The following is a 21821-nucleotide window of genomic DNA, read 5'->3' as shown; positions in this document are numbered from 1 at the left end:
GGCGCCTGGGTGGCTCAGTCGGTTAAGCATCTGCCTTCGGCTCAGGTTGTTATCTCAGGGTCCTGGGATGGAGTCCCACATCGGGCTCCTTGCTCAGTGGGGAGCCTGCTTCTCCCTCTCCCTCTGCCTGCCGCTTCCCCTGCTTGTGTGCTCTCTCTCTCTGTCAAATAAATAAAATCTTAAAAAAAAAAAATACAACTTAGAAGAAAGGACACACACCAACTATTTCTTAAGAAAGCCTCCTGGAAGGCGGCAGACACTTCCAGGTACATCCATCCCATTGGCCAGCTACTTAATCACATGGATACATGAAGCTGCAGAGAAATCTGGGAAAAGTAGTTTTTGTTCACCACGACCCTGGCCTTGGCCAGCTAATAATCCCAGCCCTACAGAATAAGGAGGGGTCGGATATTGGACAACAGCAGTCTGTCACTGCAGGAGATGTCCACACAAACCCCCAGAGCCCTGCCTGTGTCTGACTCCAAGGACAGTAACTGGATATAGAACTCATCATCCCCTCGAACAATTTAACTCTCACCAACTGCTCCCTAACTGGCTCACCCTCTCCCTGGTCCCCGGGCACTGAAATAAGGACATGTTCCACATTTCTGTATTCCAGATGCCAAGATCTGTAGAGCAAAACATGGCAGGGACATCCACAAAAGGTTCTCCTTGACCAACATTCTAAGTGTTTTTGGCGAGCACCAGCTACATAATTTGTGGGACCCAGGGCACATGGAAATGTGGTGGGGTCCCTTGTTAAAAATTACCAAGAATTTCAAGACAGCCACAACAGTATTAAGCCACTCACAAGCCCTTCTAAGTGTAGGGTCCTGTGTGACTGTCCAGGTGACAGGCCTGGGAAGCCAGTTCTGTATTCAGCCGAACAAAAGGAGGGAGCTCTTTATACTGTGAACACCACATGCCCACTGTGTTGGCTTTGGGCTGCTTCAGTTTTTAGGTAAGTTGTTTTTTTTTTCCTTGTCATGACTTAGAAAACTTAGAAGTGGGGGATGAAGCAGCTGGACTGTCTAATTTTACAGAAGACCTGGAAGCCCAAAGAGGGCCTGCCACTGCCCAGGGTCCTGCTTGGTGCTGGTGTCAGGGCCCACGCTAGAGGCCCGGCCCTGACTGCCGCGCGGCAGGACGGCGTCATTTGTCCCCAGCGGGCTGGCTCTGGGCACCGTTGACACTCCCGGGACGTGCCACCACAACTTGGGCTACGTTCTTCTTCCAGCCTGCGCCGTCAAGGCAGAGACCAACCCAGGACTCCTCTGTTCTTGGCTCCTTTTAGGGGACGTGCCACGGGTCACAGAAAGCGGAATGGTGGCTTGAAAAGCTTGCCCACTGCGCTCTGATACTTCCTCTCCACAGATGCTTCCAGGCTGGGGAGCTGAGCCCTTCCGTGTGCAGGTGGGCAGAGAGGCTCTGAAGGACGGACAGCTGGACACGCCGCCCACCGGCCCGGTGCGCAGGGCTCACCGCGACGGCGCTGGAGCGGGCAGGGGGCAGCCATGCCGTCGCGGCGGAAGTCGGAGCAGGAGGCGGCCGGCTGCGGAGGGCGGCGTGGGAGTTGCGTGGAGCGGGGGGCAGCCGCAGGGGCGCACGAATGTGCCACGGGGAGCGGGCGGGCGACGTGTCGGATGGGCACGCTTTTGTCCCGGGGAAGGCGGGCTGTGCGAGACGCGAGGCGCACGAGAGGGCAGCGTGCGCCGCGGGCTCCCCTGGGCGCAGACTTGGTGCCCGGCAGCGCAGCTGGCGCGGGCAAAGGTGCCCGGTTTCCTGCGGGGGCCGGAGCCGGGGATCTCACGGCCACCTGCTCCTGGCGTGAATCCGGGCCGGCCGGTATGTGCGCCTCGGCGATCCCCCAGCCGGCCCCGACTCCGCGGCCCCCCAGCGCGGGCTCCGGGCCGCGCCCTCCCGTCGCACGCACACCGCAGGAGGGAAGGGCGCCCTGCCCGCGCCCCCGGAGGCCCTCCCGGCCCAGACGGCTGCTGTCCCGGCCTCGCCGCGTCGCCTAGGCCGGGGACCACTGGCTCTCCCGGGCCCTGCGGAGTCGTGGGCAAAAGAAATGCAAGTGGTTCTCGCCCCCACCGTAGGCCGCGGGGCTGCGAGTAGCTCACCCAGCCGCCGGGCCCCTCATCCCGCGGGCACCTGGGTCGCCACGGCCGCCGGGACAGGCACGCTCCGTGGCCCGAGTTTCTAGAAGGCTCTTCTCAGAGTCGACTGCGTCTCCCTCCCCGACGTGGGCCCTGAGGCGGCTGGGGGTGCGAGGGAGCCGGCCGTTGGAAGAGGCACAGGACGGCGGCCCTGCTCGGAGCGCCAGGAGTCCCAGGGGCTGCCCGGGAGAGTCTGGTCCCAACTTCCGGTCCCCCCGCCCCCCGCTGCGGCTGACCGCGCGAGGGACGAAGGTGGGCAACGGCCTCTGCTCAGCGTGGTCCCTGTGGCCACTCAAGCAGCAGCTCCACGGACTTTTCGAGCTTCTCTCCGCCCCCAGGAGGTTACTCGCCGTGTCACATGCTGGATGTTAGCCTCTCCCCAGCTGTACCCACGGCTCCGAGGAGGAGGGAGTTCCTCACACCCTTGTGGTCACTTGTGTTTGCCCCTTTCCCGAGAAGCTTCTCTGCCCTAGTTGGGGAGGGAGGGGGACACTGGCATGTGTCCTGAAAGCTGAAGGCCACTCCTCTGCTTGGCCAGACCTCGGAGAGGGCCCCGGCCCCGGGCCTGACCAGCACACGAGGCCTCAGAAGAAGGGATCCGGGGACACCGCCTCAGTGTCGTTTCCCTGCCCGCAGCATTGGTCAGCAAACTCGGCGAACACCTAACGCGCCCGGTGCCTAGCTGCTTTCACCTTCGGCTGACGCTTCCCTGCATCCGTTTGCTCTGTCTGCAAAATGGGATCAATACGTCTCAGCTGAGGGGAGGGAGGTTCTTTCACAGCAGAGCTGGTAAAGGAACAGAAGCCCGAGGCCCTCGCCTTTCTGCGCAGCCATGACCTGCGTGAGGCCGTGACGCGGTTTGTCTCTGATGACAAAACGCGCAGTGGGAGCCGTCGTCCAAAGCCTCGCCCGCGCGCGGCCTCACCTGGCGTGGGTGGCCAGCTCGCCCCGCCTCGCCTCCCAGACGACCGGCCCCTGCCACGGACTCGGCTCAGGCCGGGAGCGCACAGGCCCCTGCACGTCTGGGGCGCGTGGCCTGTGTGCGTGGGGAGGCTTTGGGAGCGGAGGGCGCTGCCCCGTAGGGGTCCTGGCACAGTGGGAAATCTCCTCCCTAACGTTCCCTTCTTACGGCCGTTCCAGGGAACGGTCTTGGTTTGAGGTCTTGGTGTGAGGACTGATTTCCAAAGTGTGGTTCCCAGCGGCTCTAACAACAGAACCATCTGTGGACCTTTTTCAAAATGCAGATTTGGTCCCACACCAGTTTACTGAAGCAGAACCTCTAGGGCGGTTGGGGCCTCATACTCTGCACTTTTAAACAAGGCCGTCAGAAAATTCTCCTGCCCCCTAAAGTCTGAGAGCCGTCGATCCAGCCAGGTGACGCCCAGGGAAACCCCACCCGTAGGGAGCACCGTGCGCTCCGGCCGCGTCCTACCTGCTGAGGTGTGCGCACGCGCGTGTGCCAAGCTGTGGCCCGTCCTTACGCTCGCTAGCGAACATCTCCCCGGGGCACGCTCGTCCCCTGCGTGCTAGTGGTTTTGAACTTTTCACGTCACCTCTGATTAGCCCCCTCTGCCCCAGCTTTTGAAGCCGCCTTGGTTTACATACCATGAATATGCGCTGCCGGCTGGGGTGCTTTGGTCCTCAGGCCATTTTGTGAGGAGATTTGTGTTCCCTGAGCTTTTTTAGACTATCCTTGAGAACAGACACATTTCCTGTTCCTTTTGTGTCCTTTTGGCGCCCCAGGGGCTCACGTGGGGCCCTGGACACAGCCGGTGCTAAAGCCCGTGCTGAAGGGTTCCCGGAGATGCGCTCTGCAAGGCCCTGCCTCCTCAGCACGCTCAGCCGGCGGGCCCACCCTCCCTCACGCCCTTCATTGGATGAATGTGAGGACGGGGCAGCTCCCAGCAGGCCCCGCGCAGAGGCAGGTGCCCTGAGGCAGCGCAGCCGGGGGCCATCTTGCCTCCTGGGGTTGAGAGCTAGGTCGGGTGGGCTTAGGCTCTTCCGTCCCAGCAGAACGGGGAGCGCCCTGCTGCTGTTGGGCCGCTCAAAGCTCTTCTGAAGGGAGCGGGACCTGACGCTGCACCTCGTCGTTGGTCCCCGGGCAGCAGGATCTAGGGGAGGGTGCAGCACATCTTCGGCGCCCCCTCCGCACTCCTATGCCAAACAGCCTCCAGGTGGAGCGGAAGGATTTGGGGGCTTTAAGGGTCAAATGTCTTGGCAGGCTTCTTAGTCTCTCCACCCCTCCCCCACCCCGCTCCCCGCAAGCTGAGTCAAATTTTTACTGAAGCCTGTGAAGCACAAAGTCCTACAGAAACCATTACAAGAGTCTTCTGGAAAACAGGGACTGACAACAGGGAAGAGGATGAAAGAAATGACAGCTCAGCAGGCCCTCTGGGCACCCAGTCCCAGGGCACCCAGCAGACGGCTTCTCCATCTCTGTCCTACCCGAGTCCTCACCCAACCCTGATCTCATTAAAAGGAAACCGAAAGAGCTATATTATTTGGCCTCCATCTGGCCTCTTGAGATTTGAGGACTTTAATCAGTAAAATGTTAAAGAATAAAATAACTCTACAATAACAAGAAAGCCGCCAGCTGGCCCTTCCAGTGACCTTGCCAGAGTGCCTGGGAAACAGATCACACCATCTGGGCTTGACTTCCCTCCTGGGGAAGAGTGAGCAATTACGCCATTTTAGGATCCAAGTTTACAAAAAAATCACTTCCCCAAATAAGAAAATTTGTGCCCCCGAAACAGCTTGTATCTAATATATCATCTGCTTCCTGCATCCCACTGCCCCCACCCCAAACCAGCCCTCCTTTCTTCCCTATTCCAGGCCCAGAATTCCAACATGGTGTTTTTGGGAAGGGCTGACAGTTCAAGGCACCACAGAAGGGTCCCAGTGAAGAAACGTGGAAAAGTCTAAGAGCAGGAAATAAATTACCCTGGTTGAAAAGACAAGAAAAATGGTTGAGTTCCTCCTCCAGGTCCAAGTCTAGGACTTATCGGTCCTCTTCCTGGAGCCATCTTGCTCTCATGAGGAGACTCTAAACCTAAATCTTCGAAGGAAAGACAGAGAGCAGGCAAGGTGCCCAGCAGGTGACGGGTGAGGAGAGGGGAGAAAAGAGCACTGGTGGCGCGGGCTGGACGTCCTTTTTTCAAGGAGCCACTGAGAAGGAGCTTAAGTGTGTAGACCTGGGAGGCAGCCCCTAAATTCCCACACACCCTCTTCTGGCAATGGCCGACTAGCCCTACCCCACCAGGTGTGTCCCTGGGAAACAGAGGCAAAGGGGAGCGGGAAGGACGCTGCAGGAGGCAGGATAGAAGCTGGAGCCTGGGGCTTGGGCTCTGCACTCTGAAGTGCTGTGCGGAAGGGGTTCAGGCTCTTCCTCCCCAAGAGGGACATGGAGGAAGAAGCAGTCTGAGGTAAATCTCCCCATTGAAGGTTACATTTGCAGCCTCGAGCCACTTGGCTGGCTGCCCCTCTCACCTCCCTCCCCTCCTCAGACTCCTTTTCCACAGCCTGTGGAAGCCTGTAGAATCTTCTTTCATAGTCTTGGAAGCTCTGTCCCCTTCTAATGGCTGGGCACCTTAAGCAGACTGGGGGGGGGGGGCTGTCATTGGCATCTTGGCCATGGTGCCCTTTCTGAAAGAGCTGGCCATCATCCTCCCAGAAGCATCCCAGGCTACAGGGGTTAGGGTGGCCAGACTGTGGTGAGATAGTAAGGAAGAGCATCCTCCCTGAAGTGCGAGAAGCAGACCCCAGAGAGACACCTTCGGAAGGTCAGTAAGAGGCTTTCGGGGTGAATAGAGAGAGGGGCACCTGGGCGGGCAGTGCAGCTCCTGAGTCTGGGACCAGAACTTCTTCCACGCTGTTAAATGTGGTGTCGATTGCCCAGGAAGTTTCTAACCATATAGCTATCAATGTTCTGGCACTTTCCAGGTAACCCCAAGTTTCTTCTTGTGTCTCATCTTCACAACTTTTGGGGGCGGATTTTTTCTCATTTTATTTAATTAATTAATTAACTTGGATTTTCTCATTTTAGAGAGGAGGAAGGCAAGGCCCAGCAGATCACATTCTAAGTAGAACCACTGAGCTCCAAAGCCACGTATTGTTCAAAGCTCATGTGACTAAGGTGCCCTGGCCAGCTCCGCGGGGGCTGCCAGCTGTTCTCTTCGGCGCAGGCTCTCCTCAAGCAGAGGCCACTGGCCCCCGCAGCTCCAGGCTCGGAGCCCATCGGGCCAGCAAGCCCAGGAGAAAGGACCTGAGTCTTTTTAATTCTTTAAAAGAAAGTATTGAGAATATTCTTGTACCTACTACCCAGATTTGTCATATCTTTATATTCTGTCCTGAGCTCGTGTTGAAAAAAATGTTTTTTTAAAGAAAAACAGAGAGGAAATGGATAAATGGTGGTATATCCAGACAATGGACTATTATTCAGCACTAAAAAGAAATGAGCTATCAAACCATGAAAGGACATGGAAGAAACCTGAACACATATTATTTAAGTGAAAGAAGCCAGTCTGAAAAGGCTACCGACTGTAGTAATTCCAACTATATGGTACTCTGGAAAAAGCAAAACTACAGAGACAGTTAAAAGACCTGTGGTTGCAGGGGTTGGAAGGAGGGGAGGATGAATATGTGGAGCACAGCATTCTGAGTGAAGAGACTGTGTAGGAGATCATACCACAATGGTGGATATGTTGTCTCTGTACATCTGTCCAAACCCACAGAATGCACACCCCTGAGCACGCGCCCGAAGGTAAACCATGGACTCTGGGTGGTAACCATGTGTCCATGTAGGTTCATCAGTCGTAACAAAGGTACAAGTCTGGTGCGGGATGTTGATAGTGGAAAAGGCTGGGGGAGGGGGGCATATGGAAAATCTCTGTACCTTCTCAATTTTGCTGTGAACTTAAACCGTTCTAAAAAAGCAAAGTCTTTTAAAAACACACAAAAATACAGGAACCTTATTAAGAACAATGACACCCAAGTCTCCATGATGCCCCGCTGAATTATTTCCTAATTCAGCCATAACAAAGTACCACAAACAGGGTGGCTTAAACAACAGAAATTTATTATCACGCAGTTCAGGAGGCTAGAAGTCTGAGATCAAGGTGTCAGCAGTTCCTTCTGAGGCTGTGAGGGGGAATCTGTTCCTTGCTTCTCCCCCAGCTCCGGTGGTGGGCTGGCCATCTCTGGTGTTCTAGATGCATTGCCCCATTTTCTGCCTTCATGTTCACGTACCATTCTCCCTGCGTGTGCGTGTTTTCAGATGAGCTTTTTTTTTTTTTAAAGATTTTATTTATTTGAGAGAGAGAGAGCATGAGCAGGGTGGAGAGGGAGAAGCAGACTCTCCGCCGAGCAGGAAGCCTGATGCGGGACTCGATCCCAGGACCCCAGGATCATGACCTGAGCCGAAGGCAGACGCTCAACCAACTGAGCTACCCAGGTGCCCCAGATATGCTCTTTTTATAAGGCTATCACTCATACTGGATTGGGACCCGTCCCAGTGACCTCATTTTCACTTGATGACCTCTGTAAAGGCCCCGTCTCTGAATAAGATCACATTCTGAGGTACAAGGGGACCGCAATATATTTTTTTGGGGGGGGGACATAATGCAACCCGTAACACCCACTGAAGACACAGCCTTGACCCGACACGTGGAGGCTGATTGCGTGCTACGTCGCAATGCAACTGTTCAGACCGCGTTTACAACCCGCCGGGCCGAGTTGATCGTGTTCCATCTCCGAGTTCTCACAGGTAATTTCACAGGCAGGCTGCAGCTCACACCTGGCTCTCCCTTCAGAACAGCCTGGCAGGCACGGCGTGGTTAGACACATTTTCCAGGTGACACAGGACAATTCAACACGTGCGTGGCGGGGCAGCTTCACACAGCAGGTGTAGACAAGCCGTTCCACCAATGGGTCTCAGGGAGACTCGGGCGCTCCCCGAGCTTTTCTCCTCTTGTTATGTCTCTGAGCCACAGAACCCACGCCAGACATTGCACGGGGTAATTCCGATGAGAATTCTCTCGAGATCTATTGCCCAAAACACACTTACTGTCTGTCACAGCCATTTTTATTCCTCTTAGAGTCCCTTTTGGCATTGCTGACTCCAAGAATGCTAATTAATTATTTGAGACACCACTATTAAATTGACACAGTGATTAATCTGATAATCCTTTTTATGAAATTACTTCTGAAATGCTAACTTTTCATCTTTTGAAACTCACTGTGTAAATTACTCTGAAGATTACATTGTACCAGCTTTTGGCTCTGTAAATCTTAATGGCAGTTTTTTGCCAAAAGCAATAAAAGCTGTCCTGAATTTATCAGGTCAATCAGGAAAGAGGCAGGCAGGCAGGAAATTGAAGGTGACACGCCACAAGTGGGGGGTTTGTCTGACGGATTGTTAGGACCTGCTGTTGCCGGTTCGCTGTAGGAGACTTTGAACAGTGGGAGTCTCATGAGGCAGAAGGACAGAAGTTCTTGGTTGCAGGTGTCAAGGCTCTTTGACAGAAGAGCCTGTGTGGTTCTAAGAGGTGGGTCCCTTCCTACCTTGTCCCCACCACCATCTCTACATGTCTCCTCCCAGTGCAGCTCCTGCGTATCTCAGCAGTGGTGGAGACCTCCCAGCACAGGACGGAGACAATGCCTGCCCTCCTGGCACTTCCATTCTAATACAGGAAGTCGGACAATAAACAAGAGAAATGACAAGTGAGAGGGTGTCACATTCTGTGGGAAGAGGATAAGGGAGAACGAGTGGGGGTGGCAATATACAATTTTAAACCAAGGGGTCAGGGAAGGCCCTGTTGCCTCTCTCACCTCACTCACCCCAGCCCTGGCTCTGCCTTGTTGAGAGGATGACATTTGAGTAAAGAACTGCAGGTGAGAGACTGGCCGTGTGGATACTGGAGAAAGAGCTTTCCAGGGCACAGCCAGTGGCACGGACCTGACGTGGGAGCCTGCCTGGTCAAGGAACAGCAAAGGGGAGCTGGAATAGAATGAGCAAAGGGGCAGGGGCAGGAGTTAAGGTCACAGAAGTTTGGAATCCATAGGCCATGGAAGGAGCTGAGTAAACCCGGCACTTCTGGGTGTTTTGCAAGCGAAAAGCAGGTCTGTCAATCCTGTCTTCCACTGGGGTTCCCTCCCACCCCTGGGTCCTGTCCTGGAGGCGTCTCCCAGGTAGGCCACAGCATCTGAGGGCTTGTGCTAAGAGAAGGGTGTGGGCTGCCCAATGTGTGGGTGAGCACTTACTGGGCCTGTAGGCCCCACTGCCAGGATTCTCTATATGTCGGCTGGGGGAAACTGAGGCACCTCCCTCCAGTTTCCCACAAATCATTGCTGCTGCTGCTGCTGCTTCTCTGGGCTGAAGCCATCCAGGTTCTGTGCCCTTTGTGGGAGCAGGAAGCTTACCACTTCCCACCTCCCTCTGTCCCGGCTTTTCTCCCACCCCTGCCTAGACAGGTGGGGGGCCCTCCACAAGCCTCTAGGCCGATTCCTGAGGTGGAGCAAGTTTCTGATGAATCGAATATGAAGCCTGGAAACCAGAAGAGGTTTCTGATGCCCACAGGTTGCTCCTGAGAGAAGTCCTCAGTGTGTGGGAGAGTTGTGGTCAGCAGCAGGACTGTGACGTGGTGAAAATGGACAGCCCCTGTCCTCTGGAGGGGTGAGGGGGGCACCCCCGCGGAACCCCCATGCCCATAATCCTGTGCAGAAGCTGTTCTGTTATTCCCTCACACTCACCCCTTCACCAAAAGGATGACTTTTCCACAGTCATGTTGCCATATTGAGGTGCCAGCCTTCCAGGAGTCTGAAGGAGGTTCAGGGAGAGCCCAGGAGGTCCCTGCGGGGAGCACAGAAGGGGCAGCAGTGCCCCGCCCCCCCCCAGCTCACTCTTCAGTTGGAGAACAGTGGGCTTCTCTGTTTCAGACAACACCTGTCTTTGGCCTTGAGGCTCTGGATCCAACCTCCGTGGCTGTCCTTTCGCTGAGCTGACCCACGGAAGGGTTTTCTGGAAAGGGGCAGCCAGGTGTGCATTTGGGGAGGTTCTGAGACCTCTGCCATCTCTGTTTTGTGCTCCCTGGGTGTGAGGATTGAGCCACTGATGGACAGTTGTCGCAACACCGAGCGTGGCTGCTCTTGTGGTGTGTCCCCTAGCCCCCCTGCTCCTCTGCCACTGCACTGATGGCGCCTGCCTCCTCTCGTCCCCTCCTCCTTCCATCCAGGCCTTCCCCATGTTCCAGAACAATCCCCCACCGTGTGCATGCTGAAGGGGCCTGTCTCCCCGTTGCTTTGCTAGTGAGCCTTTTCTTCCCCTGAAGCGCATCCAAGAGTGCCATAGCGACTGCCCTCTGGGTTGCCATGGAAACAGAGCATTCTTCCCTCTTTCCTCTTCTGTTTACCTTGGTCAGGGACTGCGGCAAAAACCAGCCAGTAGCTGACGGAGGCGAGGGCGCGGGTGGGGGAGAGGGAGGGGGGGAAAGGCAGCCGCTCTAAACCAGCTCATGCCGGTTCGGAGCGGTTCCCCGCTCCGCTCCCGAGAGGCTCTCGAACTAGGCGTGGGCTGCCGACGGAGGCTCTGGGCCCTCGGAAGAGTGGAGAGGGTCTGGGGGCTACTGTGCAACTGCCCCCCAGGCCCAGGTTCCACTCCTGCCGCAGCCTCCCTGCCGCTGCGGGCTGTTAGCAAAGCCTTTGTCCTACCGCCCGCCCGGCCTTGCTGGGTCTCCGCTCACTACGCAAGGGCGCCGGCCGAGGGTCGGGAGGGACGCGAGCGGAGACCCAGCCCTGCTGTGTCCTGGCCCAAAGCCCCCTCACCTGCCCGGACCCCCGCCAGGTCCTCCTAACAGAGGGCCCTGCTTCCCCTTGCACCTTCCCTGCGGCAGCCCGACGGATCGCTTCGTCCTCTGGCTTCCAGCTTCCAGTTGTTCTTAGAATAAAAACCAAACGATCTGCCCAGCTCTTTATCATCTGCCCGGCCTGCCTCTCTTTCCTTGCCTCCCATGCCTCTTCTCCTGGGTCCCCGTTCTCCCGCTACCCGGCTTCTCCCCCTTCCAGAAGACACCAAGAACTGGGCTTTGGCTTTGTCCGGAACGCCGTGCCCCGGTGTAGTGACACTCTCCCTCCCGCGCTTTCTGGCTCCTGGTGCATAGTCACTGCGGCCTCCGAGAGGCTCTCCCTAACTTCTGCGTCCAGCAGCTCGCAGTCATTCCCAGCAGCCTCTCTGGCGGCCTTCCCTAGGACCGTCTCCCCGCCCCCCGCCTCCCTCGGAAGCTCCCTGAAGGCAGGCGCGCTCCCCGCCGCCGCGCCGGCTCCCGCACGCCGCTGCCCGGCGCCTACTAGGTGCTCAGTCAGTCAGGGGTCCGAGCGGGCGCGCGCCGGCCCCGAGCCCGGCCTTCGCCCCGCGCGCTCCCGCCTTCGGGCCTGGGGCCGGGCGCCCCCTCCCGGCCGGGCCCCTCCGGCTGCCGCCGCCCGCCACGGGGAGGTCGAGGGCCGCGGAGCCGGCGGTCGGTCCGGCTGTCCGCGACGCTGGGTCGCAGGCACGAGGCCGTCCCGCCCCGGCCCAGTGCGGGCCTGGCTCGCGGAGCGGAGGCGCCGGGGGAGGGGGGGCGTCGGGCCGCGGGAAGGCGCTCCCGCACCGCTGTCCCCGCCGGCCGCAGGGTGGCGGTGCTGAGCGAGGGGACTGCAGGCAGACCGCCGTCTCGTGCGCTTCGCGGCTGTGGCTGACTCCCTTGTTGCATCACTTCACTTGGCTTGGCCCGCCAAGCTGTGACCCGGGGGTCAGCCCGCCAGGCTTACATTGCAGTCCCGGTGTGCTGGGGAGGGAGGGCCGTGAAGACGCTCGGTTGGCACTGCAGGGGGGGCAGACGCTGGGCTCTGAGGTTGTGGGGGGAAAGCGGGGCGCCCCTCAGGTACACGCCACTCTGAGCGACCTCCAAGTTACCGTTGTTAGGGATCCCATCTTTGTGGGCGGGAAGTGGGCCTCCCACGTCCCGGGGAGTCTGCAATGCAGGGGGAGCTCCGGGCAGAGGCCGGTATCCTGAGCCACGATGGGATCTTGGCTGTTCCAGTGCTCACTCTGCCTTGTCCTCCAGCGTGGGGCTTACGGAGGAAGTAAGGCCCCGGATCCTGCACGTACTCCTTTGTGGGCGCTCATGTCAAGCAGGGATGTTGTAGACATTGCTGGCAGTGACGGGGAGAGCCACCTCAGCTCCCACGGCCAGGCAGCTTTTGGTGGAAGGTTCAAGAGGGATGAACTGACCAGTGTGTCTTCTCTGAGGTGACACAGATGGAACATCAGCTGCTTTCTCTTCCTTTCACAGTTGCCACTTGCACCACTGCTCTCCAGCTCCCGGCCTGGGGTGGGCTCCTGGGATAGTAAGTGGCCAGAGCTCCCACCTGTCTCTGTCCTTCTCTCCTCCATAGCTCTGGGTCCTGCCCTGCCTGCCTGAGCCGTGCTGGCGCCTTCCTTCCTACCAGAGCTGCCGAGGCCCTGCTGCTAGGCTGACTTTATTTGAGAATCTGAGAAAAGTGTCTTACTGTTCCATTTGAGACTTTAGGGCCAGACCCCAAGGCCTGTGCAGGATGGGCAGGTTTGCCGGGTCTGCTTTGTATATCACTCAGAAGCCCTCCATCTCCTCTCACCTTGCTGTGGAATATAGGAAAGAAAAAGCCTCTAAAGTAATGTTCTTGCTTGATTTTATGAATGGACAGCATGGTGAGGAATGGACTTTGGGCAACAGGATAAAACCATATCTAAACCTTGAGAGATTGTGTTTTTTTAATTCTCTCCCTCCCCTGCATTTTTTCCTCCTACTAGCTCCCAAGATTGGCATTTAAATCAAAGATTCCCAAATACCGGTCAAGCTACATCTTAATCAATGAAGAACTTAAAAATACTAATACTCCTGAGGCACCTGGGTGGCTCAGTCCATTAAGCACCTTACTCTTGATTTTGGCTCAGGTCATGATCTCAGGGTTGTGAGATCAAGTCCTGTGGAGGCTGCTTGAGATTCTCTCTCTCCCTTTGCCCCTTTGCCCCACCCTCCCCCTCATGCACAGGCACACTCCCTCTCTAAAAAAAATTAATAAAAAAAATACTAATACTCCAGCCCTACCCTTTGAATCACCCAGTTTTTTACAGCCTGATTTGGTCGGAAGGGACCCAGAATCACAGTATCCTGAAGAAGGGCTCAATCGAAAGAGCTGTGAAGGGTTGGGCTTTATAAAGGAGAAAAAAGGGGGGAAAAAAATGAACAAAAAACCATGAACATATCTAAAAAATCCAGCAGTCCCTGCTGTGGCCCTTCACACCTCCCAGTCCATCTTGCTACTGTTAGCTCTTTGGGCTGTTTTTTTTGTGTGTTTTTTTTAAAAGATTTTATTTATTTGACAGAGAGAGACAGAGCGAGAGAGGGAACACAAGCAGGGGGAGCGAGAGAGGGAGAAGCAGGCTTCCCGCAGAGCAGGGAGCCCAATGCGGGGCTTGATCCCAGGGCCCTGGGATCATGACCTGAGCCGAAGGCAAACGCTTAACAACTGAGCCACCCAGGCGCCCCTTTTGTTTTGTTTTTGATACCTTCCTTTATGCCTCTAATTAATATGCTTTTCTGGTTATTGCTTAATCTGAGACATTCTATATATTACCTTCCTGCTATTGGAAGATGAGGATTTAGCTCACTTATATCACCACCCAAACTCCCCTGTCTCATCCTCTTAGTTTCTTTACTGGTGAACTTTTTAACTTTCAGTAAATACTTCATCTTCATTTCTTGTAACAGCAACTAGAGAGCCAAGCAGTAAATGCCTAATCGCGCTTACCATGTGCCAGGCATGCTTCAAAGCACTTTACACATCATTTAAGCCACACAATAACACTGACTGAGCTAAGAGCCAAGAGCCAAGCTTTGGTGCCCCAACTCTCCAGATCATCTCCTTCTAGAGCAGCACTGTGGTAGCCTCTAGCAGTGTGTGACTGTTTACATTTAAATAAGTCAAAATTAAACAGAATGAAAAACTTAGGTCTTCAGTCACACTAACCACACTTGAAGCGCCTAACAGCTAGTGGCTACCACATACTGGACGGTGCAAGTACTAAACGCTTCCCTCATCACAGAAAACTGCTGGTTTTGTGCTGGTCTGGAAGCTGGGCCTTTCGTTTGAAGGTAGTGTGGAAACCGGATGGTTTTATCAATGTCCTCTGACCTCAAGCAATTACCGCAGAAGATTAGCTGCAAGAGAACTGTTCAGTTATAATAGCTTCGTGACGGCATTTTGACAAACTAGAATTTTATAAATGTACCTGGAAGAACAAAACCACCCAAACCAACTAAGCCACTGAAACCTCTTCCCACCCAAGCCAAGCTGGGGCTTAACTAAGAACTGAATCAGATACAAACAAGAGTTCATTTCAAAGCTCTGGCTGGTCTAAAGTCTAAAAGGTACAGGGCCCATTTCTTAGTCCTGGTAGGTCTCAGGGGAGTATATCTCAGAAGAGGTAGGAGAAAGAAAGCAAGGGAAACAAGACTGCTCTACATAATAAGTGTATTAACTGTAAGGTGGGCTGGGGAGCCTTATCCATGAAGGGGTAGAAATTGTATGTTTTCCTCTTGTTGGTTTATATTGTAATAAGATTATTAGTCCCAGGAGGGTATATTTGATCCAATAGTGTGTCGATGGAAACACTGAAAACTAAGAGGCGTGTGTGTAGTTCTGGATGGGAGACCTTAAAAGTGACCAGACTTGGAGTGTCCACACCAATGCCGGACTTCAGCTCGCAGAAAAGCACTGCTGGGAGAGGGATCCTAGTAGACGGTGAAGCGACACAAAGCAGAGGTTTTGGAGAAAGAAGCATCTGGAAGACCAAGGTCAGAGCTAGGAACTGTGGTTTCATCCCCAAGGGACCCCTGCGAAGGGCTCAGCTCCTCCTGGGGCTTTTCCCCTGACTCGTAATAGTTGTGACTCCATAGTAAAGATTCACATTTTCCCTTTGAATTCCCTTGTCGCTCCTCCAGCTCTTCAGAAAAGTCTTGGTACATCCATACAGACCTGGCTGGTGGTAGTCTGGGGAATAAACAGGAGGGGACAGGAAAAGGGAGTGTGACCTGCCCCCGTGGTCACTCACTCTTTTGCTGATGTCCTGAGGGGAACAGCGTTCTGTGGCGAGGACTGTTACGTGTCCAAGAGTTCCAGATGGTAAGCAGAGGGAGGGAGCCACAGCACGCCGTGGTGGAAGGCAGGTGACTCACAGATATTATAGAGAGAAGTGGACGCTGGTGGGTTGGGAGAGGGGCGGTGGAGGTGGGCGGGCTGATGCTTCCGTCCCAGAGGTGAGCTCACATACACACAAATTATTGTCAGACAATCAAGGTAGCCTTGCACCAAATAGATTTGGATAAGATTTATTGATCAGATTGTTTTTAGAAAACCAACAGCAAAACACTGACAAGGTACATAAATACAGATTGGACATTTTAGGGTAAATTCACTATTTTTCCTACTTGCTGTAGGAAACCAGGTAAGGTGGAGAAGCTGTCCTGATCATATGGCATGCACACCAGACTGCAAAAGGACTTCCACACTATTGAACAGGACTGTGGCAAATAGCTTGAAAGTAAGGCAAGCATCGTGTGTGGCCTAAGCATACCCTGTACGCAGAGCCAAGCCCAGGCCTGCCCTCAGAGACTACGCGAGGGGTTTCCCTTTCTTGCCTGCTTCTTCCAGTCCAATCCTCATCAGCAGGTGCCTTTACAGGGAGATGCCTGGTGCTGTCCCTGCTCAGACTCTGTGTACAAGGAAGTGGCTCTGAAGAAAGTCAGTGTGTTTCTGACGCCTCCTTTGTATTCTAAATGTGCGACTAGTAAAACAGCAATTACTGCACCTTGGTGAAACTGCCTTTGACTCACCCTGGACACTGACTAAGCAGGGCCTTTAAAAAACTATCAATAGTAAAAAAAAATAAAATAAAACCATGAAAATTAGACTAAAAAGATGGTACCACTTTTGAAGCACACCTCAGAACTTCTTTTTGTAACACCAGGTAAGAGAAGAGGTCGCTTTCCAGCAAATCCAGTGACCTCAGAAGGGAAACGCCGTCGCTGGCACGATCTGCGCAACACACACGGAGGGAACGGGGGGCCCTGCGGAGCCCGCCTCAGGCCCTGCCAACGCTCCGGGGGTCCGGAGGAATCTGGGGAACCAAAGCACTTGAAGCTAACAGGGACCAGTCTAGGGAGCTCATGATCACGGGCCCATAAACCCTCCTCCGTCCTGGAGCTCAATGGCAGAACAATGAAGAGAAGGAAAATGGCATTTTGTGCTACATCAGAGTGCTGGCAGCTAGACGACTTAGTAACGGTGCCACTTCCTAAACACCTGTAAGACCACATAAAAACAAGCCACTTTTACAGAATGAAGACCAACACAGACTTAGAGGAGAATTCAGCCTTTCCTACATGCCAAGCTGTATGGCTGGAAAAGGTATTTCCAAAGGAAAAATAAGGCTCCTGCAAGAACAGAGGAAAAGCAAGTATTTGTCAAGAGCCAAAGAAATGTGTTCAAATGGTGGGATTTCCTCTGCTTCACACACAGTAGCTGCTTCTTCCCATAGGCGCTAAGAGCTCTTTGGTGGTTGGAGGAGAGACAGCCTAGAACTCAGGGCAGGAACACTACGCCGAAGCAGAGGCGTGAAGAGTTAACATCTCAACTCAGGATTACCACCCGTGGGTCCTAATTTCAGCATTCAACAGCTGTCATCAAATTGACAATTACAGCTAATAGGGCTGCTTATATGCTTGCTGGTTTCTAGCCCTCCGTGATTCTTCTTTTTCATTTCTAACTACTTATTAGCCCCACTCCACTGAAAAGGAGGTGCTTGTGGGAAAGGGCTAGGGAGGCAGAATATAAATGAATCAATTGTTTGATAGAAAAGTTGAAACACTGATTAATTATGAATTTCAATTATCTGTGCTTTACCCTTGCTACTCTGGGTAACCAAAGGTCACTGTTAATAAACCTTTTGCTTAGAAATGTTAATGTTTATTATTATATGTTTAAATCTAGCTATGTAATGGAAATGAATAATTTAGAGCAAATTTTTACACCAAGTCACTAGGGCCCTGAAAAAAAATTCTGCCAGTGGAAAGGATTTCAGTTTGGCCCCTGAAGAACAGTTAAAATTTCCATCTATTCTATATTGGTTTATAGATTTTCCAGAATGTGGAAAATATTTTATTAAATGAAGAAAGCATCATTGTCTTCATTTAATAAAGTATTATGTTCACAGATAAATTAGTATGTACATGGGAGAACTGATAGTATTAAATATTAGATTTTAATTCTCCATTTAGGAAATTCCTTACAGGTAGACCTCCTTTTTTTGTGGGCAAAGAAATGTAGGAAGATATGTACACGTGAGATAGTACAAAGATGACTGGGGAAAAGTCTCAACTCTAACAAACCCAAGGAATAAAAAGTCTTTAAGAACTGGAGTAAGAAAACAGACTTGAAGATCCAGACTGACCAAGAGTTGGTTTATGCCAGCTGATCACATCTCAAATTCTTGGTATAAGTTGACTCTAAAGGAATGAGCTGGCTTCCCCAAGGCAGAAAAAAAAAAAAAAAGTAGTCTACCTGCTTTATAGTTACACCCTATATATAATCTGTATATATTCATATGTGTTTCTATATATTGCACTTCAATTTACAGGACTGCAGGCAGATGGCAGGGAGTACCCTCAAAGAGGCAGAAATGCAACAGGCATAAACTTTCTTAAACCAAGTAACAGTGTCAGGAATTTAGGGCGCTGGTTATAGGTCTACTAAATGGCTGGGGACCCCCTATATAAAATTCTAGTCATCTACATTTAAGTCATCATACACACAGTCTCATTTGGCATACAGAACATGTGCATATGTGTGGTTCTACAGCACTCACAGCTGGTCACACTACATCCTTTTCACTAGTGTTATATTAAAAGAAGACACTTTAGACCAAGGATATGTGTTTTTTATAAAAACGTCACACACAAGGTCTTGGATGTCAGGCCTCCAACGTCTACCTCAAAGACTGCCCTCAGAAGGCTTAAATCCTTTTTTGCTAGCAAGTGTGGATTGAACTGGACTCTCTTTCTAGCTCTCCAGTGTAGCAAAGCTAGAGACCTGCTTATTTCTCAAGGAGCATGGAAAGATAAGCACAGAGGCTGAACACTCAGGATTTGGTCCCTATATAAATCCATGACAAAAATCCTTTTATCACCCTAGACAGCACAGCTTATTTAACTGGATATATTCCACCAAATATCCAGAGACCAGGCCGAAGTCATGCAGCAAAGCTTTGTCTTGAACTCACGGGGTTGCTCAACTGACTTGCTCTGGAGAGAGCTCCTCACTGGAGTAAGCTTAGCAGTGGGTGGTAAGAGGCTGAATGTCAAACAGACTTGGTCATGGCAAGATGGGGGAAGGACCTCCAGAGGAGTTGCTCCTTTTCCTGCCTCTGCCCCATACCCCTCAGTCCCCCAAAAGGACCCAAACTCACAGGTGAGTGCTACTCTAAGACCTTGCAGACTATGGGCACCATGAACTCAACCCAACATGGATGGGATGTTCTAATAAGGCATGGAAGTTAAGACTCCAAGTCTAGAGACCACAGTTTTCTCTTCCCCAGAACTCAACAGTGGATGGTAACTTTTTAGCCACAACTCAAAGGTGATTTTAAATCCACCCATGAGCTAAAGAGATCCCTTCTGGGAAGAAGGAAAAAAGAAGAGTAACTTTAAAAGCTAAATGGAAAAGAGGCACTTAAAGGAAAAAGTGTGTCCCACATCTCCCCCCTGAGCCTCCTGCTGTGAGTGACCGGTGCGATGCCCCGCACTGCGCCTTCCCGTACGCCTGCCGCACCTCGCGTACACCTGAGCACTGCAACTGCTCACATCTCAGGGACTTGCTCAACTCCCTAGCAGCCTGATGGCAAAGAAGTGAAAATTCAGGTCACTCCTTTTTTAGAGTTAAAATACAAAACAAACAAACAAAACAGAACTAAAACTTCACACCAAAAAACTAACCATCCTCAGTTTCATTCTTTCCTCATGCTAGTTTTTAAAATGATACTTAGTTCATCGGGAAGGATGACCTGTGGCCTTCCCCCCCCAAGACCTTTTATCCAATAACTAGACAATTACTCACAGCACCATGCACATTAAAAGCAGACAAAAAAGGGAGACAATAAGCTAAGGGAAAAATCAAGGGCCAGTTGGCTTTCCAGAGATAAAACCCGCTGCCTGAAAGAATGGCAGGTGCGTGGCCCGGTGTCAGAAAAGAAACAAGTTGTGAAGAGGAAGTGGCCAATATGACCGTTGGGGCTCACAGCCTGGTGCCGAGGCCCTCCCTGCCCTGCTCTTCTCTGGCCTCTCACAAGCTTACTTTATGTCCCAAGGCATTTATGCCCATATTTAGGGTCTACAAGTCCCCCCCATGAAGAAGTCAAAGAGATACTTGAAACCAGGAATAAGCACAGGAGAATTTCGAAACCGCCCAGAACGAAGAACTCTGACCACCATAAATTCCTTGATTTGAAACGTTCTTGGTGCCATCATTTCTAAGAGCAACAATAAACAGCACGACTACAACACACACATAAGCCTTGTGACGAGCCAAATCTAACCATTGCTGGCACCATAAGGATGAGAAAAGAAATCACTGATCAAGAGTTGCTGAGCTGCTTGACTTTCCTCCAAAGTCAAAGGATGGGTTTGGGTATCTATGCAGCAAGATGTCAACCAGTGCTGCCACCAGATTCAGCTACTCAATTAGAAGCATCTTGGAAAACAGCTAGTTAAACATCTAGGTTTGCATATAACCTGCACGATTCTCAAGGTTAGCCTTCTTGTTCTATCCTGAAACTTCTTATTGTTGTTGCTGGATTTAAATGTTTAAAATTTTTATTTTATTTTTATTTTTTTTGTCAATGATGCTGCTTTAATTTGTAGAGCACTGGCTGACATGGTCATAGTTTCAGAGTTCCTTTAAAAAATTCTTTATCTTATCGTGATTCACAACATTATTAAGGTACCTTCAGACTTCCCCTCAACTCCATCAAGGAAGAGGGAGTATGTGAGTATGTGTGTGCGTGTGTGTTGGGGCAGGAGGGAGAGAAGCAAAGAAAGAAGCACAAGGGAAAGTGAGATTTCCATAAACTTAAAACCAATTTACAGAAAGGCATCTGATGTATTTTCTGAATAAGGCCTTGATCAGGGTAACCAATCCTCTTTGTAGCATATTCTACACTGCCCATAAATAAAGGAGTCTCTTTAAATTAACATTTCCAGTATCAATGAACAGTCCAGAAATCCTCATTTCAAGCGCTCGATGAGTCCCTGTGTGAGTCCAAGGTGCAGAAGCTGTGTTCGGGAGAGGTTTGCTAGGTTAGGGAAGGCCGCAAGCAGCTTCTCCCATGCCAGTTCCAGCAGGCTAGGTACCACCAGCCAGATCTTAAACAATGACCCAGTCCGTTTGTTTTCATGGATGTTCACCACTCCTCCATGAATGTACATGCAACCAGCCTATGAACAAATGGCAGTCAAAAGAGGATAAATTCAAATGGGAAAGAAACAGATACTTAGGCTGAAGAGTCAGTAAAAAAACACACAGTAGGCCAAATTGAGATGAGGTGAAGCAAAAAAGAATTTCTCACCGATCCCAACACACTGCAGAGATCAAGAAGGGTTTAAATAATGAATGAGTTACTAGGAGAAAACTGTAGCTTTGTTCTTTTTTTTTTTTTTTTAACTTCAACAAACATTAAACTAACCGTATATTAAGTATTCACAGTGCCAAATACTGGGAATACAAAGATGAAAATAAAGGCCCTTGCCTTCGAGAAACTAGTGGGATCTTTAACCACAAGGCATCGTGGAGCTAGAGCTATTCCGCCCTCCCAGAACACAACTTCTCTGTCCCTGCCAGAGCCTGAATGGCCGCGCGCAGCCTTCCTTTTACAATTACGCTGCTCTTTTAAACTGGGTATGATGGCTTCTTTCCCCTTTTCTCAGAGGAAGGGCTAGCTTTGTTTTGAAGAAAGTTTTAGAAACACATTCTTAATCCAAGGTTGGTAATTTCAGAATCTTTTTTCTCTTGCTAATATTGCTAAAAGTATTTCCTTATCACCTGCAACTATGTAAGGAAGATATGAAAACAAAAACTTACCGGTGTAACAGCTGCACAGTGAAAGTAAACTGGCTCGGGCATGGTAGCTGGGAGCTTCACCCACTGAAAAGTCTGCAGGTTCAACTTCCAGATATCTCCCAGGATCACTTCTCCGTTATAGCCCCCACAAATAAACACATCTGTCGAGAAAAGAGAGACCCCAGGTCACACAAAAGAAAAGAGCCACGGCTATAGCATGTTTTGTAGTAGATCCCCTGGCTAGCTGACGTGGGACCGGTTCTGTGGATCACCCCCTACCACAGACGGCTGTAGCTGGGCAGTCCTCTCCTGCTGCTGTCCTATCCCTCAGTAAAGTACAGACACTATTTTGGGATCTTTGCTAGGACTTGGGATGCAAGTCTCTAAGGAGGCTTCATGTCTGGGTCCTCAAATTCAAATACCTACAGGTGCCAGGCACAGGAAGTGAGTGAACAAGAAGGTCCAGGGAAAATAAACAAACAG

At 51.8% G+C, this 21821-nt stretch overlaps 1 protein-coding gene across 3 annotated transcripts in view; it reads right to left on the bottom strand.

Annotated features, from left to right (window-relative positions):
* Positions 1–15543: 15543 nt before the first annotated feature.
* The window catches only part of KLHDC10 (kelch domain containing 10), a 55490-nt gene continuing 49212 nt past the window's right edge, over positions 15544–21821 (bottom strand). For all 3 annotated transcript variants that reach the window (XM_078059560.1, XM_078059561.1, XM_078059562.1), the window contains 2 exons: positions 21360–21499; positions 15544–20716 (listed from right to left, as the gene is read on the bottom strand). In XM_078059560.1, the coding sequence (XP_077915686.1) occupies positions 20507–20716; positions 21360–21499 (350 nt within the window). In that variant the 3' untranslated portion in view covers positions 15544–20506. The remainder of the gene's footprint in view (positions 20717–21359; positions 21500–21821) is intronic.

This window comes from Halichoerus grypus, chromosome 12 (genome assembly GCF_964656455.1).
Source record: "Halichoerus grypus chromosome 12, mHalGry1.hap1.1, whole genome shotgun sequence".
Taxonomy (NCBI): Eukaryota; Metazoa; Chordata; class Mammalia; order Carnivora; family Phocidae; genus Halichoerus; species Halichoerus grypus.
Note: the sequence above shows the minus strand (reverse complement) of the source record. Positions and strands in the feature narration are given on the sequence as shown.